We start from the raw sequence: 18,847 nt of genomic DNA, 5'->3' as shown, positions 1-18,847 counted from the left end.
AATATTAAATATGGCTAAACATAAACTACAGCTTGAAAGTACTTTTCAGGGTTAAGTATGTTTATTTCATTATAAAGAACTATGGGCTATAAAAGACTGCTGTATAACAACAATCTTCCTCTGCTAAATATAGATATAATTTTAATAAATATACATAAATGTTTAGGCTCTCAATTATGTATTCATTTGATTTTGTATGTTTAACAAAGCATGTATTACATTAACTGCATTGATTACATCATAAAACAAGTAATAATGTCAATTATTATTACAATAAAACAAACTTTTTGTTATATATATATATATATATATATATTTATATATATATATATATATATATATATATATATATATATATATATATATATTATTTTTAATTGTCTCATCCTTCAGAATTTTTAACAAATATGCTTATTGGGTACTGAATAAGCAATTATTCTTATTAACAATTCTCAAAAGTTCTGTGGCGTAATTTAGTAAAATCAGATTTTAAAAGTATTTTTTTTTCAGAATTCATTTATCAATAAAAAAAATTATTAAAACATTATTGGTTTGGGCTGAGTTCAAACAAACAAAAAAAGTGAAATATTACTAAATTTATTTGTTTTTTCAAATTCTAACTTAAATTGTTTGCAATGGTTTTGCAGAAATATTATATTTAATAATATCATATTTCAATAATATCATATTTACTGAATAATATAATATATAATGTACTGAATATATATATATATATATATATATATATATATATATATATATATATATATACAGTATATATATATATATACAGTATATATATATATATATATATATATATATATATATATATATATATTTATTTATTTATTTATATATATATATATATATATATATATATATATATATATATATATATATATATATATATATATATATATATATATATATATATATATATATATATAGTTTTGCTTCTTTTTCAAACTACTTATTTAAAATGAGCTTAAACAACACAATTCTGGAGATTGTACTTGGAAACATATATATTTTTTTATGTTCAATCCACTTAAAATAGCCACTTGAAGGTGCAGTAGGTGATTGCCTTTATAGACATTTTTTGTTGTGCTGGTTTAAAGTCTCTTTACATTCCAATAGTACTGATTTAATAAAAGTAAATTATCTAAATGTGTTTATATTTTTTTTAATACTCTGGTTAAGGCCTAAAATAAAAAAAAGTTCATCCAATTAAAATTAGCCATGCTGATGAATCCCATAATTTTGATAAGTAGTCCAAACTCTCTGTCAACAAATGTAGATTTGTACATCTGCACAGCCATTCACACAGATCCATCATTTCTGCATAAACGCCTGTCGCAGTTGACACGAGAGATTGAGTGAGAGCGCCGGTAAAAACAAACGCTGAATCAAAACTTTAAAATCCTGAATTAATATTGGAGTTACTTTTGCACAATGGAGGAAGGACGACACTATGGCTGAAGTATTTCTGTTAGACAGGTAATTTAGTCACGCAAAGCTGATGTAGATTGTGTTGTTTTACTAATGGGTTATATGCACAGAAGTGTTGTTCAGCCACTGAAATCTTCCTCCTGCTTAACTGAGCTGAAGTTTACTGAGATTTTATATTCATATTGGTTCATTTTTGAACAATGATAGCCTGTGATGCGCTCCCTATATAGTTTACCGCTACTCTGAATATTCGGTCTAAAATAGCATGTAAGTATGGCATAGTAATAAGTGTAAATCCTGCACACCGCCGGCCAACCACTAAACATATAGTAATCGCTTTAGGACAAAGCGCAAGAGAGAGAGTGAGACAGTGATCCTTGCATGCAAGAAATATCGCACATTATGATAGGTAAGTTTTGCTTGCTACTCAACTGAAATCGTGCTAGATATAATACTTTTTCATTCAGCATTGTAGTATTATAAAGTACTATAAAGTTTTCTAACTGGCGAATGACATGATCTAATGGGTTGTCTATTGTCACCTTTAAGGTGAGTGCTGGTGATTTAAGGAGGGGTAGCTTTGGACGATGAGAGAAACTGTTTTTAAAGATATTATGCTAACAGATAGCAATTTAGCAGATCACCTACTGCACCTTTAATCAATTTGTATTGGGACAGCATGAACGAATTGTGTGTAACCCTGCAAATAAATATACACTCAAGTCATTATTTAAAAGCAAGAAAATAACTCAAAACAGGCATGGAAAGGTAATTCATAAATTAATGATATTCTATGTGGTTATTAAGCATCTTTCTTCCCTTCTATACAGATTGTAACCCCATATGTTGAGGCGGACCGTTTAGACTCCCTGTGCACCTGCAAAAACCTGTCCTGCCAAGATGAGTCTCTGACATTGAACATAAAAGAGGCTTTCCAGGACGTCACCAGACGCCTGATCCTCATCAAACGGCAAGATCCACAGCAGACACACTCTCTTTGAAACCAAATACAGCAGCTACTGTATCCCAAACACGATAATGATCTCATGTAGGAGAGGCACAGTTTCAAAAGGCCATTCGCTGTTTGACAAAATCACAAAGTGGCAGAACAAGACAGATAACACACACACACGACTGTTGTGTATGAAAGCAAAACGGCTTTATGCTCACAATAAAAAAAACAAATATAGCACAAAAAAGGGCTTTCTGATATCCATAAATGCGGCTGCAGGAATATTATACATGTATTTTGAGCATGATGCACAGTTTTGGCCTTTTTATCAGAGGTTGGAGTTTATGCAAAAGGCTTGATTTAAAATATAATAGTGACAATAGTGTTGAAAATGATAGATTTTATCCTCCCCAAAATATAAAACCCAACTAAAGGGATAATTCTGTTGATAATCATTCCTAAATATCACTCACCCTCATGCCATTCCAAACCCCTCAGACTTTCGTTCCTCTGAAATATAAAATCAGATCTTTTGGATGAAATTTGAGAGCTCCCTCATCCATGACTTGATTCAAAGTCCAGAAAAACACACAGAAGACAGACTATTTGCCTTCAGCAGTTCAATCTGAATATTACTGAGTGATGAGAATACTTTTGTGTGCACATATATGGAATACATTTGCAGTCATAAATATTTTGTGCGTAAATAAAATTCACGCATGTGTAATTATAATAGAAACTTCTGTAAATATTTACTGACAATTATGTAAAATGTTCATGAAACACAGCCAAAATGGACCTCATTAAGTTTCAACCTTCATTACAGCTCATGACTGACATTTCTCAAAGAGGGAATAACAAAAATCTTCCCTGAGACGGTGTGTGGGAGCTCGAATGCCCAGCAAGTGCACCGTTGTGATCGATGGCTCTCGCTTGTTTATAAATGCCTGTGACAGCGGTGATGTAATTTTGCGCTTTTTGATTCGTACTCGTAATCAAGTTATCGTTTCCGTGGTGAAACTGTATTTCGGTTTGTAAAGTACACCCATTGTAAATTTATCATTCATATACAAACAGACAGGCCACGCTGGTTTTTTCACAGAAAGGTCGCTGGTTAGGGCCTCGGCTGGGTCAGTTGCCGTTTCTGTGTGGAGTTTGCATGTTCTCCCTGTGCTCGTGTGGGTTTCCTCCGGGTGCTCCGGTTTCCCCCACAGTCCAAAGACATGCGGTACAGGGGAATTGGGTTAGCTAAATTGTCCGTAGTGTACGAGTGTGAGTGTGTTGTTGTTTTCCAGAGATGGGTTGCAGCTGGAAGGCCATACGCTGCGTAAAAACATGCTGGATAAGTTGGCGGTTCATTCCGCTGTGGCAACCCCAGATTAATAAAGAGACTAAGCCGAAAAGAAAATGAATGAATGAATACAAACAGACAAAGAAAATGTTGTATCTGTGTCTGTTCTAATCGCAGATTTTGTAATTTTACCTTCGTAAAATGATGAGTACTTTCCATTTTCCTTTTCGTTTTTATAATTACAGATAAAGATTTTATTTTCGCACAAAATATTTATGACAGCGATTTTATTCCATACACATAGAACAAAAATAACAACTTTATTCAACAGGTTCTTCACTCAGTGTCAGTATAGGGGGCACATTCAAGTTCATGTTCACACAAAAGTATTCTCGTAGATTCCCAATATTACGATTGAACCACTGAAGCCCTACAGTAAGATGGTCTGTTTTGAGAATGTTTTTTGGAATTTTCTGATCTATGAATGCTGTCTAATGAGGATCAAAGAGCTCTTGTATTTAATCCAAAACATCTTAATTTGTGTTTTAAATATCTTAATTGTGACAGTTCTCGGGCAATTGAAATGACATGAGGATAAGTAATTTAAAATTTAGGAAGAACCATTTAAGTTACTCAGATGTTTCTTAGATGATACAATAACCATATCTCTGTGGGTGTTTTCAGTATGTACTCCTGGAACTAAGCTCTGAATGAAGAGTTGTTTACAGTAGAGCGGTGTCAGTCTCTCATCTCGTCAGTAATTCTCCAGGTTCAGTCAGCCAGCTGTGATGCAGATGTGCTGAGCTCTCGCTGGATCTGATCGTGCTCACTGCGTATCTGCAGCAGGTTTGGATGCTTATTAATAGCTTGTTTTGCTCAAGTCTTAATAAGGGGACATTAATATGCATGCTCATGTTCATTCCAGAGCTGCTAAACCCTTAAAATGACAACAAAGAAGGGTGAAGTACAGTATGAAGGTGCAAAATTTGAGAAGGTCAGATATAAAAATTATGTGTGTATAAAATGTTCTTCTAAAATGAGCATTTTTCCAATCTTCCTTAGCTTATATTTAGTTATTTTACTTATGAAAAGAGCCTAATCATGACCATAAAAGTGAAATTACTAATCCTACACATGAGCTTCAGAAAAATGCTCCTTTTAGAAGAGAATTTCAGAAATCATTTAGAGGCTTCTGAAATCTTCACTTGTTTTATTGCAAAAGAAAGTCTAAAGATTGTCAACAAATGTCTTGTTTGATAGTGCCTAATTTGGAATTATATAGTTATGAACTACCTATCCTACCAATCCTAACTACCTATCTAAATTAGCGATGATGAAGAAAATGGTTTTACTTAAGAACACAGTGTACCGTAATCAGGAGGGAAAGAGTTATTTCACTCCAAAATGAAAGTTATTCACCCTCGTGTCATTTTAAACCCACAATGCATTCATCTCTGAGATACAAATTAAGATGTTATTAATGAAATCTAAGAAATACTTGTCTTTACATTCAGAAACATTTTTCGCAGCTCATCATGTGGTTTCAAGTATATTCTTGAGCTTAGGAGGCTTTGACACAATCTACATTGTAAAAGCGCCAGGTCCGGATTGGCTGATTGGGAGGACCAAGAGAATTCCCGATGGGTCAGTCCATTTTTTGGCCGCGAGGGCCGGTGTCCCTAGCTGCTTGCACTCTCAGCAGTCGCACTTTTTTCATTTATATATTTATTTGACCACAGCCTCACTCTTTTTATTCATTATTTATTTTATTCATTATTTATAACAACTCCGCTGTTTTTATTTATTTTCTCGCATATATAACACCTGCTCAATGAAAATTTAGATGATTCACTACATTAATAAATCTGACATAAATGATCAGATATCTAAAAAGGGGAGAAATAGATCAATTTGAGATTGAGAAATTCTGTCGTACGGTGCTGCGAAAAGGGGCGGGATTAAACATGATAATTAGACATTTATAAAAGCGAGCGATTGGTCTATATTTTACATGTCTGTCCAGAGAGGTCATGTTCAGATCCTTGATTGGCTTACACAGTCACTTGATGCAATTTCACAGGTCAGAGTTCACCAAGCTTGAACTTTGCAATGCAGTGAACTGCAGAACTTGACACACGAACTTGGGTTTCCGTTCTGACACATTCGCGTGCGTATGAATGGACGTCTATGGGGAGAAAAATCCAGTGTTACCACAGCTTAAGTTTGTAAAACTTCACTTATTGTAATGGAGGTTTTTTCTGAAAGGTTTAAGTGGTAGACTAATCACTACAGAGCAAACTCTTAGTAGGAAAGGGTTTAGAGAGAATAAATCTTCAAATGAATCATTCGAGAAATTTAGTCATTTTAAATGTATAATAAAAGAAAGCAAGTGTGTTTTTTGAACTTGAATGGGTTTAAATTTATTCTAGGAGACTTCCAAAACCAAATAAGGAACTTTAAAGACAGCATAATTGGGGCGCTTACAAAATATATCCATTTTCAGAAGATAAACAAATTTCTATTGGCTTTAGAATGACATGAGGGTGCATAAATTATGGCAGAACTTTAATTTTGGTGTGAAGTAACCATTCAAGTCAAGCCTTTTGAGTTTCTCCAGACCTCTTACACGAGGGTTACATGAGGACATTAGAGCGGGTGTCAGGCAGTCGAAGTCCCACCAGACCTCCACCGACGAGCACCGAGGATGCCAGAAGAATGGGGATGGCTTTGGTGATGCCCACTAAAGATCCAAAAATCAGATTCCCCATGACCGCTGCCAGCTTGCACAATGCATTACAGAAGCCAAATCCGGTTCCTCTAAAGGGCGGAAAAGAAAAAAAAACTTAAAAGGTTGGTGTTACATTGACTTTTAATGGGCTTAGAGATTTGGGACCATTAAACAGCTTTGTTGCGTGCATGTTAGCATATTTTATTATGTATGAGTATAAGCCCACCTTCTGTCCGTAGGGTACAGCTCTGTTGTCACAACATCCAGGGAGTTCCAAGCGGAAATGCTTAGGCCATTGTACAAGCACAGCATCCCAATCATCATCGACTCACTGGTGCCAAACCACAGGAAGAAGCAGCTGATACCTGACAGGATCATGGAAAACCCTGACAAGACACACAAAATACATATAGAAAGACTTTTTTATTTTTTCCACACATGACTAAAATTATAAACAACAAATGTTATAGTACAGCGAGGAATGAAATATTAAAAATAATAAAATTTAAAAAATAAACAATAAATAAAAATAAATAAATAAATAAATAACATTTATTAAAATTAAATAAAAGCTTTTTTTCACTCATGACAAAAAGTTTAAATGACAAATATATTTAAGAATATGGATAGGTGAAAAATCAAATAAAATCAAATAAGCACAATAAATGACAAAATACTTCTCTCATGACAAACAGAATGACAATAAAATAAAATAATAAATAATAAAAAATAAATAAATAAAACAAATAAATTAAAACATTAAATAAAATAAAATAAAATAAAATACATACATAAAATAAATTAGATTAAATTAAATAATACACTCCTTTCACAACAAACAGAATGACCATAAAATGCATACAAAAATAAATAAATAAATGCATATATAAAATAAAACAAATAAAATGCATACATAAACATTTTTTAATAAAATAAATAAAAAATAAAAAGTTTTAAAATAAAATAAAATGGATACATGGAATAAAATAAACAAAATAAACAAAATAATACATACATAAATAAATAAATAAATAAATGAAAAATAAAAAAAAAATAATAATAAAATGCATATATAAAATAAACAAAATAAAATAAATAAATAAATAAAATAATACACTTATAAAATGATAAAATGCATACATGAAATAAAATAAAATAAATTAACTGCATTCAAAAAATAAAAAAACACTTTTCTCACGACAATCAAAATGACAATAAAATGCATACATAAAATAAAATAAATAAAATGCATAGATAAAATACAATAAATAAAATAAAATAAATAAATAAATAAAAATAAAATAAATTAAATGAAGCATTATTTTAAGTCAAAAAACAAAAAGTTTTAATGACAAATATTATTAAGAATATGGTAAGGCATAAAATTAAACGAAATAAATTAATTAAAACATCTCTCATGACATTTTTTTATATGTCAAATACACTATTTGAGAGAATGGTTAGAAATAAAAAATAGAACAAATGTTAAATAATTATAACATTGTTAAATTCTAAAAAAAAAAAATGAATTAAACTTGTCTCACCTAGCATAGACAAGCGGCCAATTTTGTCCATGAGCAGTGCAGAAACAATGTTGCCAGGCAGAACAGCTAGTGTTCCCAAGAAATTGACAAAGTAGACCCAGTATGCACTGTAATCATCCTCAAAAGTCATTTGACAGCCTGTTTTGTTGTGGTAAAATGTACTGTTTATAACATCTGTGTTCTTAAGTTTGGAATCGTCAATATCTGTCAAGTTTAAAGCACAGCAGGAAGTGATAATTAGACACAGATACGTAGCAAAGTGGTGGAAAGGGTTCCAAAATAAATGAGGATTTTACCAGTGTTGTAGAAGACAGCCTCTATAAATGTGCAGTTACGAAAGAAAGATCCAACGGATGTCACATCCTCAAAAAAGCAGCTTTGAAAGGTGGAATTGATGAATGTGACAGACTTGAATTTCATATTTATGAACCTGGAGGACAGAATAAAGGAAATGATTTATGTGATAATTTATACAGACATTAATAAAAAGATTAAGCTTTGGAATAAGTCACCTGTCGTTGATGAATAAGCTATTAGTGTGTATCTGGTTTTCAAGGGTGAAATTGAAGGTGAAGTCCTCAATGCGCTCGTTGTTATGCCGCTGTACTTTAGAGGCATATTCATCGTTCTGAAGGTGTTTGATGACGTCAGGAAACCACACAGATAAACCGTAATACCTGCAGAAATATTAAGTTCTTTAAATACACAGTAGAGATGATAGAAATCAATGGATGGACACTGTAATGATACAGTATGTGTATACTGTACAGTAGGTATCGGACATTTTCACAAATAACGTTGCTTTGGTATGCATGCGAAGCAGGCAGCCATTCATGACCACGTAGGGTTCACAGCGCATCAGAATCTAAAATGCTCACCGGCCACTTTATCAGGTACACCTTACAAGTACCAGGTTAGACCCCCTTTTGCCTACAGAACTTTTTTAATCCATCGTGGTATAGATTCAACAAGGTACTGGAAAATTCCTCAGAGATTTTGGTCCATATTGACATGATAGCATCACGCAGTTGCTGCAAATTTGTCGGCTGCACATCCATGATGTAAATCTCCCGTTCCACCACATCTTAAAGGTGCTCTATTAGGTTGAGATCTTTTGACTGTGGAGGCCATTTGACTACAGTGAACTCATTGTCAAGTTCAAGAAACCAGTCTGAGATGATTCACACTTACACTGTGGTCATAAAGGGATGGACATGGTCAGCAACAATACTCAGGTAGGCTGTGGTGTTGACACAATGCTCAATTAGTACTAATGAGCCCAAAGTGTGCCAAGAAAATATCCCTCTCACCATAGCACCAACATCACCAGCCTGAACCGATGATACTAGGCAGAATGGATCCAAGCTTTCATGTTATTGACAACAAATTCTGACGCTACCATCCGAATGTCGCAGCAGAAATCGAGACTCATCAGACCAGGCAATGTTTTTCCAATCTTCTATTGTCCATTTTTTTCTGAGCCTGTGCGAATTGTAGTCTCAGTTTCTTTTTCTTAGCTGATGTGGTCTTTTCATCAGTTTTAAGGTTGGACATGTTGTGCGTTCAGACATGTTCTTCTACATACCTTGGTTGTAACGAGTGGTTATTTGAGTTACTGTTGCCTTTTAATTATTTTAAACCAGTCTGGCCATTCTCCTCTGACCTCTAGCATCAACAAGACATTTGTACCCCCAGAACTGCCACTCACTATATAAATTCTCTTTTTCAGACCATTCTCTGTAAACCCCAGACATGGTTGTGCGTGAAAATCCCAGTAGATCAGCAGTTTCTGAAATACACAGACCAGCCAGTCTGGCACCAACAACCGTGCTACATTTAAAGTCACTTAAATCACCTTTTCTCCCCATTCTGATGCTCGATTTGAACTGCAGCAGATTGTCTTGATCATGTCTACATGCCTAAATGCATTAAGTTGCTGCCTTGTGATTGGCTGATTAGAAATTTGTGTTAACAAACAGTTGGATAGGTATACCTAATAAAGTGGCCAGTGAGTGTACAGGTTAAAAGCTAATTCAGCGCCAGCCAGAAGAGGCATAATGTACTGTGTCTATGCTAGTTAACGTGTATATTGTAAAATTTGCCACTGATGTTTGTAACGTTTGTTTCCTATGTTGCGCAGATTGGATATGGCCCATGTACATGTAAACAGGGAAAAAATCATATGCAAAAATCCGCAGGCAGATCGGATTTTCACCTGCTTATGCGAGTCGCGTGTCAATAAAAACAGTAGTGAATGACTAAAGCAAACAACTTGTCATTGGATTTGAGTCACTTTTAAAAGATGATGTAAACAGTTCATCCAAAAAATCTCATACAATCAAAAAATCAAAACTGACCATCAAGATCTGCAGTATGAATGCAGCCTTAGTCACCATTTGAGGTAGTCACAAGTTTTTCAAAATGAAGACAAGAATGGGTGTTGCTGATTAGTTTTTGGACAACTTTTATAAAAGGTTTTAACTTCAAATGTTGACTACTGTAGACTGCTTAATTGTAGTTTAAGTCTTTAATGCATGTTTTTGCATTGTGTCATATCACAATATAATGTGATATGTTAATAAAGTTAATATTGATGCCTTTGTTTTATATAAATTAAAGTATATAGGAGCAAACTAGATTACAGTGGTAAGGTTGAACTTTTCTAAGCACAAATCAGAGAATAATTTAACACGTTTAATCAATGCACTTTATGGCATATAAATAAATAAATAAATAAATAAACGAACGGACGAACGAATGAACGAACGAACGAACGAACAAACAAATAAAAAAATGAAAATAAATAAATAAACAAATAAATAAATAAATAAATGTCAATGAACCAATTGAAGAACAAACAAATTAGTAGCACTTTATAATTATGGTCCATTAGTTAATGTTGGTAAATATGTTTTATGTATGTAATACGTTTATTACTGTATTTTATCATCTTTGTTAATGTTAGTTAACGTTATTTAAGTCAAATAATGTTAACTTGTGTTAGGTCATCTTAACTTACAGAATAAATATATTGTTAATATATTAATTAGCAAGTAATAGAGGGTCCCATATAAATGTGCTTTTATTTATAGACGCATGACAGAGAAGCTATTTTTTATTAATTCTTTTTTAATAAGAAAAAATAAGAAAAAAATGTTTAATTGTTGAAAACATACCAAAACATGCATATACAAGATACATACAGTACTGTATTACCTTTTACTGTTGTGCCAAGAAATACACAGACAGACAGACAGACAGACAGAGGAAGGTCTTACCCAAATGACAGTGTAAGCCACACAATAGCAAGCTTCACTGTGCTCTCTTTCACTGGGTAATTAAAACACTTCAAGAAGTTCAACCAAATCTGAAAGGACAGAAATCAGTGAACTATCATTTTTACTGTCTCATAAAAAAATATTCTGTGATTTATTTAATTGATAACAACGATGATCTTTTTTACTGATAGGGATTGTGAATCTTACCCCATGAAGCTCTGTCTTTATTCTGAAGATCGCTTTTGAGAAAAAGTTGCCCGATTCGTGCATCTCGACAAACTCATCAATCTGCTTCGGGATTTTAATTCTGTTCACCTATGAGCAGAAACAAAGTTACCAAAGCCACGTACAAAAGCCATCGTTCAACAAAATATATAGTTTGATTTAAAGACATTATAAAGACACATGAAACTAAAATAGTTAGAACCAACTGAGGCGAGTAAATGCACAGCAAGTACGTTTTGTGTTTAAAAGACATCTATTAGAGATTCAAACAGAGAGGTCTTGGCTAAATCAAGGCTAAATTAGGCCTCTGAGTGAAAATCTAATAGGCATCTAATTATAGTTCAAAAATAGACTAGTCATCAAAAACCCAAAATTTAGGCTTGTTTCTAATTTCTAATTCTAAATGAGTGCATGTGTTGAACAACCGTATAAGCATTTATAAAAATATTTATAAAAATAAAAAATGAGATAACCATGTGACATTAACTAAAGAGTTTAGATGCAAAAACCTCTAAGTGCCAACTGAAATTTTCATATAAAATTAGCATTTTTCTGAGGTTGTTGTGTTTAGAGAGTTCAAATAATAGATAGATTCTTTTAAAAAACTGAACATAAACATAGCAGGCTGAAAAAACACAAATTTTAGAGGAAAATTTCAGATGGCACTTACTGTGGTTTATTTATAATCAAGAATCCCTCTTTCCACCCCTATTCCTCCCCTTCTCCTGATAGAATGGCACAGCGACCCAGTGGTTAGCACTGCTGCCTCACAGCAAAAATGCCGCTGGTTCGGCCCTTCACTAGGCCGGTCAGCATTTCTGTGCAGAGTTTGCAAGTTCCCCCTGTGCACGCATGGGTTTTCCCCGAGTTTCCCGGTTTCCTCTCACCGTCCAAAGACAGAAACCATAAGTAAATAACAACTCCAAAATAGCATCTTAAGACAAACTCTTAGCAAAGGAGTTCTCGAGACCTACCTGAGCTCAAACTCCCCTCTTGCCCTTCTAACAGGAGGGAGCCCCAAGCTCGAGGACATTCTGAGCTCAGGGCTCTCTCCCAGGACAGAATGTCAAATACACTTTCTTATCAATCCTCAGCTAATTGTGAACTCTTTGCAAGGTATTTGCATCTGAACTCTTTAGCTGTTTGTGTGAACCTTTTATATAGAAACACTTTGAGGATATTGTTGCATGACCAAGTTCGCATTTTAAACATTAAAATGGCGTCGCATGGAAAAAAAAGGAGAGCCGACATGAACAAATGGAAAGACAGAGTAAGGAAGGCTTTGAGGGATGCTGGGAAACCATATTTTAATCAAAAAAGAGAACAAAATACAGGGAAAAAAACACCAAAAGACCTGAGTGGAAGAACCGTATATGTGATGTAAGGTCTCTCTCTCTCTCTCTCTCTCTCTCTGAACACACAGAGGAGTGCTAAACAGTACAAAAACAGTTAATTCATTTCTTCATTCTCTTTTCAGCTCAGTCCCTTTATTAATCAGGGCTCAACGCAGTGGAATGAACCGCCAACTTATCTAGCATATGTTTTACACAGCAGATGCCCTTCCAGCTGCAACCCATCACTGGGAAACACCCATACACTGTTATTCACACACATACATTAAGGACAATTTCGTTTATTCAATACACCTCTGGGGCTTGTCTTTGGACTTATAGGGGGAACCCGCAGGAAAGCCATGCCAACAAGGTATAAACATGCAAACTCCGCATAGAAATGCCAGCTGACCCAGCCGAGGCTTGAACCAGTGACCTTGTTGCCTTGAGGCAACAACGTTACCCACTGCACCGCCCTGCCACCCACAAAAACAATTAACCTATCAAAATAAACCACAAACCATATATAATAAAGCTGTATCAATGTATATTTCCCCCAGCCCTATGTAAACTACGAGTATATTTGTTTGTATATTTATTTATATTGTAAGCAGGTGGAGTGCTTGAACAGTTTGAAGTAGTATATACACAAGTGCACTGCGCCAGCGCATGTATATTTCTAAATAAACCACAATATTTAGCTATGATGTATGTCTGCAATTTAGGTATTTATTGTTGTATTTATACATTTATTTATGGTTTATTGTTAATAATTCGTCACCTCAGAATTATAAGGTTCAATCTGACATTTTTGTCAAAATTGAGTTATTGACATATTCTACATATAACTTATTTACATTATGGGATGTTTTTTTTATAAGTTGTTTACATTTGAAGACTTTTTATTTAAAAAAACAAATGTTGCACACATAATAGAGCAAATAGAAACTTATCATTTCAAGGTGACGAATTGTTTGTTATTGTCTGTACTGTAAGAAGGCCTATGTAATGTACATTGTTCATACTGTAGTTTCTGTGTTTAAATAATAATAATAATAATAATATTAATAATAATAATAATAATAATAAACTTGAAAGAAATTCTTAATATTTTATAAAAAATAATATAATATAATATAATATAAATATAATATAAAAGTTTCTGTTACTGTATTAAAATTAAGACAGAGGAATCAGATCTTTAGTAGTTTTAAGTGATACAATGTAACAGAGTTATACCATTATACAACATTAACTGGACATATGGCGTTCTTCCACATTTGAGAAATATAAATCACTTTAGGTTTTCATTACTGACACAAAAAATGTATTGAGAAGCTTTTGTTGTCTATTATAAATATACAAATCTAATAAAAATAGAAAATAGAATAAAAATGTATAATATAATGTTCCCAATCCAAATGAAATTTTATTACTCAAAATTAGAAAATATGGACTTGAGTAATTCGTCTCAAGGCCTCAAATGTATCTAGTTTGAGTGTCTCTTTTAAGTATTTCAGATACAAAGTAGCTTTGTATGAGGTGAGTAATTTTTCATTTTTGATCAAACTATCGCTTTGGATATGCAAATACTTTTGAAGACCACTGTATATTATACCAAGTTTGGTGACATCTTAATCTTCATCATTACTGCTGCTAAAAAGTCTTAAAGCAGTCTGCAATGTGCCTTTAATTCTGAGGCTCAGTAAATGACACCAAAACATCAGTAAAGCACACATAGAGCGCAGGATGAGACAATCATTCATGAATTGAAGCAACTTTAAAGCATGCTCTGGGCTCTAAGCAGCTTAAAGTTAGGGAATCGACTCACGGTGAAGACTTTCTCTGGCTGTCCACGCGCTCGCATGTTTGTGTCATGAATCTGCTTGAGGATCATCCAGGCCTCGTCGTGCTTCCCCACCTGAAAGGATAGAACCAAAAACATTTCGCAGAGATTAAGTGGATTAAGTGGAAACCGCAGCGCTGGATGACAGACGCCCACCTCGACTGCCACGAAAGAGTCACGACAAACACACGTCATTAGCTTCAAAGACAGTCACGTTCACTGCAGTCAGCCTGTTTCCTCAGATGCTCACTGAGTTTAGTCATTTACAGTAAACTAAACGGATGTTCTTCTAATCATGATAGCTAGAAACTATGTTAGCTATAAACCATGTATTTTAATAATGTAACATCATACAATTTGATATATGATAAATAAATAAAAGTTCTGTGAGTTTTTTGGACATTTCTTGCATAAATTAACCATGGATTTACTATGTTAGAGGTGTAGTAATCTTTTTTTTTTTCTTAGCATATTGATTACCAGGGCTTGACAACTTTTTTGATAACCAGCCACAATGGCTAGTAGATTTCCAACGTTACTAGCCACTCTGCATTTTTACTAGCCACAATTTTGTTGTTGGGAAAATATTTTTATATGCATAAATATAACTTTGTCATGCTAAAATCACTTTAGATTTTAGATTTTGTGTTTTGTCCACATGCCTCCTCATTCATTTCACATGTAGTGTGTCATGTATGGGTCATGGTTTCATGGTGTTATATTACACTTAGTTTTTATTTCACATGGATTTTCAGAACTTAAAATTAGGGATTTACCAAATTTATCTCTGACCACACCAAACAATAATTATTTCTTAGTCACATATCTTAAATGTCTCAAAACAAGCTAAATATAGCTGTATACTATACTTTTTATTCAACAAAACATTTCTAAAAAAAAAATAAAAAAACTAAGAAAAACAATTGACTTTTAAAAATAATTATTGACATATCAAAAATATGCACAGTAATCTGTCCTCGTTAAAGGTCTCTCAGATCACTAGTTAACTACACATAAATGGAAAGTTAATCTCAAATTAAAGCAATGTTGTTGTAAAAAACAAAAAAGATAATTAAACCCTAAACAAAAATAATCGTAAGCAAAAGAAAGCAGGTGAAAAACATACTGTGTGATAATGAAAGGATGATCCCACGGTTAAGGCCAATTAATAATCTGTTCAAAGCGAAAGCAACTGGTGCTGCTTACAAAAAGACACAATTGGAGCTCTTGAAAGCAGCAAGACTGTTGGTGCATTAGCAAGACTTTTGGTCTGTTCTATATGAAAGAGAACCGATCACAGTTGCGTTCCAGGGATGGTTGCTTCAAGCAAGGAAACAGGAGCGTGCACGCGCTTTAAACAGTCGCTTGCATCACATCAGCTGTTTGCGTGAGTGATCATCCTCTCATTCGATATTCACCTGCTTTCTATTGCTCAAGCGAAAGCAATTATTTTTGTTAGTCGTGCTGTTTCTCGATTCTAAGATCACATTTGCACACTTATTGGGTCATCCTTATAGTCAAACCCTGCTTTTAAGAAAACCACAATTTAAAATTTATTTTCAACCAGCCAAAGTGGCTAGTGGGAGTGACTGTCATTATAGGGTAGTGTGTGTAGAATTTTGAGGAAATAAATTAATTTGAACTATTTTGGAATAAGGCTGTTACATAAAAAAAAGGTGAATGATATGAATACTTTGCGGATGCACTGTATCTGCAAACTATCTGCTAATGGAGTTTTCATTAGAACTTTTACCCTGGTTTGAGATGCTCCTCACCTCCAAGTAGAAGCGTGGGCTCTCCGGCATGAAGGTTAAGGCCACGACGGCACAAACGCATGGAAGAGCGCAAACCACCACAAACACCCTCCAGCTGTGGAACTGATAAGCAGAGCCCATACTGAAACTCCAGCCTGAGGAAAACATCACACAATTGCTCATGTTATTGATCCTGAACAGACAAAGGGTTCGGCTGATAGTACTCACTGTGAGACTGTAGCATCTGAACTGCTAACATTTATCAATAACTGCTGACATGTCATAGTGGTTACAGGCTGAGTGAACGCATCCATTTCATTTGTCCAACATTGATTGATTACAGAAGAGTTAAGCCTAGTGTTTTTGTCTTTTCTAGGCACTGGAATTGAAGATCGGCAAGTTTAATGTATGTAATACAGTATGACAGGTTTTCTTTAACAAAGGGGTTGATGATATTAGTTCACAAAAGAGAACCCAGCATGGCACCTTGATGTCAAAACACATCCAAAATGCAAATCAATTTGATGTCAAACCTTGATGTCTATTTGACATCTACAGAGTAATACTCTGTTGACTATCAAAATAATAACAAAAGGTATTATAAAATTAGAAAAATTGTATTCATTAGAAATCTTTAATTACAAATTAAAGTCCCCAAGAAATCAAAAACCGTTATGTGCATTTTGTTAGCTCACATTGCCAGTTATATGGTGAACAATTCATCTGTGCATGCCATTAGGAAAAAAAAAGTTTGTTTGTCCTTCTAATCTTTAGCTGAAATCTGAAAATACACTTCAAGTTTGTTTTCAGTTTAATTGTCAGATTATGTATATCTTAGGAATTACGCAGGGCTAACATATTTACCGAAGCTGCTACAACTGTCAGTTTTGACAACAAACAGAAATGGTGAGGAGGAGATGCCCTTTTCCAGACCTTTCCAAATGAAATGCCTACTTTACTACATCCAATCAGCTCGCAGTAGAAAAAAACAAGCCACGCCCATTGTTTTCTCATTTAACATTCTGTTTCTCTGGGACAGGGGTGCTCAATCCTGTTCCTGGAGATCTACCTTTCTGTAGATTTCAGTTGCAACCCATATCAAACACACCTGCCTGTAATTATTAACTGCTCTTCAGGTCCAAATTAATTGGTTCAGGTGTGTTTGATCAGGGTTGGAGCTGAACTTTGCAGGAAGGTAATTCTCAAGGAACAGGTTTGAGCTGCCCTGCTCTGGAAAGTGGGTACAAACACATCCTTATAAAGGCTTGTGACCTAAGGCCACTGCCTAGAGCAAAGTAAACATAGAACTAGAATGGACCCTGACAAAATGGGTTAACCGCACAGCTCAGACATTCCTATCTCTGATATATTTCTTTCTTTTCAGTCAAGAGTCTAGTTAAGGCCCCGTTTACACTAATGCGTTTTAGTTTGAAAACGCATAAGTTTTGCTACGGTTACGCCATCCGTCCACACTACGCCGGAGTTCTCGAGCGCCGAAAACGGAGCTTTTTGAAAACGCTGGAGAGGCCGTTTTCATTCTAAAACGCTGCAGCTCCGTCTCAGTGTGGATAGGGAAAGACGGAGACATCTGAAAACGGAGGCGGGGCTGCAAACGTTCGCCTATCTGATTGGGGCTTTTCCTCAATATTAAGTAGCCCACACACAGTTCAGTCTCACATCCTCTTCTTGTAAGTTAAGACTTCGCAAGTTTGTTCAAGGCTGCAGTCTCCCCCTTCTCAGTTTGATATGGAAAACATACCGAAGACACGGGTAAATCTTCAAAGGGAACAGTGTACTTTATAACTTCATTCACATCACCTTGGCTACGTTGTTTCACTTTCTCAACAATAAAATGTAAACATGATTTAAGGAACTGCCTATTTTCTTTTTAATATTAGCTACTTAACAGACAGCAGAAATGCTAAGTGCCGTGCTGCATATATGAGCGTCATCTTCACTGTGTGGATATTTATAACAAAACGGAGCCTATAACAACTGCCTCCTTTCAATTTCAGTGAAAATACGAAACGCACCCTCTCTTTTGCTGAATATCAGTTTTAATAATCGATAATTATAAAAGTATAACATACAATAAGTTTATACATTGTAGGAAATAAAGGCAAGCGATCAGTCAATGTACCTGGATTAATCATTAACTTATCTTTGCACTTAACCAAAACATTTTACCCGTGAACAAGTAACTTAATAGATTCCAATGATCAAAGTCAGGGAATTGGCCTATGTCGTTAGATAAAGACAACAACATGAATGAAATATCACGTTTAGCAAATATAGTGAGATTAGATCCAGCGGGAGATGCTTGATGAGCAGTCCGACAAGCAGAGCTCTCATCTGGGTAGAAATGCTGGAGCGCTTGCCCGAGAGTGTCTGTGTGGTCACGTAATGTGCGTTTTCAGTGTTTTGGTGTGGACGGAGAGCTGTTCAGAAA

The 18,847-nt window shown here is 34.5% G+C and overlaps 1 protein-coding gene across 3 annotated transcripts in view; it reads right to left on the bottom strand.

The window, feature by feature from the left end:
• Positions 1 to 2,148: 2,148 nt before the first annotated feature.
• The window catches only part of sv2ca (synaptic vesicle glycoprotein 2Ca), a 91,529-nt gene continuing 74,830 nt past the window's right edge, over positions 2,149 to 18,847 (bottom strand). Inside the window, exons 5-13 of one of the 3 annotated variants that reach the window (XM_087252348.1) lie at positions 16,420 to 16,553; positions 14,630 to 14,719; positions 11,450 to 11,557; positions 11,243 to 11,331; positions 8,477 to 8,641; positions 8,261 to 8,394; positions 7,965 to 8,168; positions 6,647 to 6,806; positions 2,149 to 6,509 (exon numbers count right to left, since the gene is read on the bottom strand). In XM_087252348.1, coding sequence (XP_087108474.1) covers positions 6,326 to 6,509; positions 6,647 to 6,806; positions 7,965 to 8,168; positions 8,261 to 8,394; positions 8,477 to 8,641; positions 11,243 to 11,331; positions 11,450 to 11,557; positions 14,630 to 14,719; positions 16,420 to 16,553 — 1,268 coding nt within the window. In that variant the 3' untranslated portion in view covers positions 2,149 to 6,325. 3 annotated transcript variants of the gene reach the window in all.

This window comes from Danio rerio, chromosome 5 (genome assembly GCF_052040795.2).
Source record: "Danio rerio strain M-AB ecotype USA chromosome 5, GRCz13ab, whole genome shotgun sequence".
NCBI lineage: Eukaryota > Metazoa > Chordata > Actinopteri > Cypriniformes > Danionidae > Danio > Danio rerio.
This window is presented reverse-complemented; position numbering and strand designations above follow the sequence as displayed.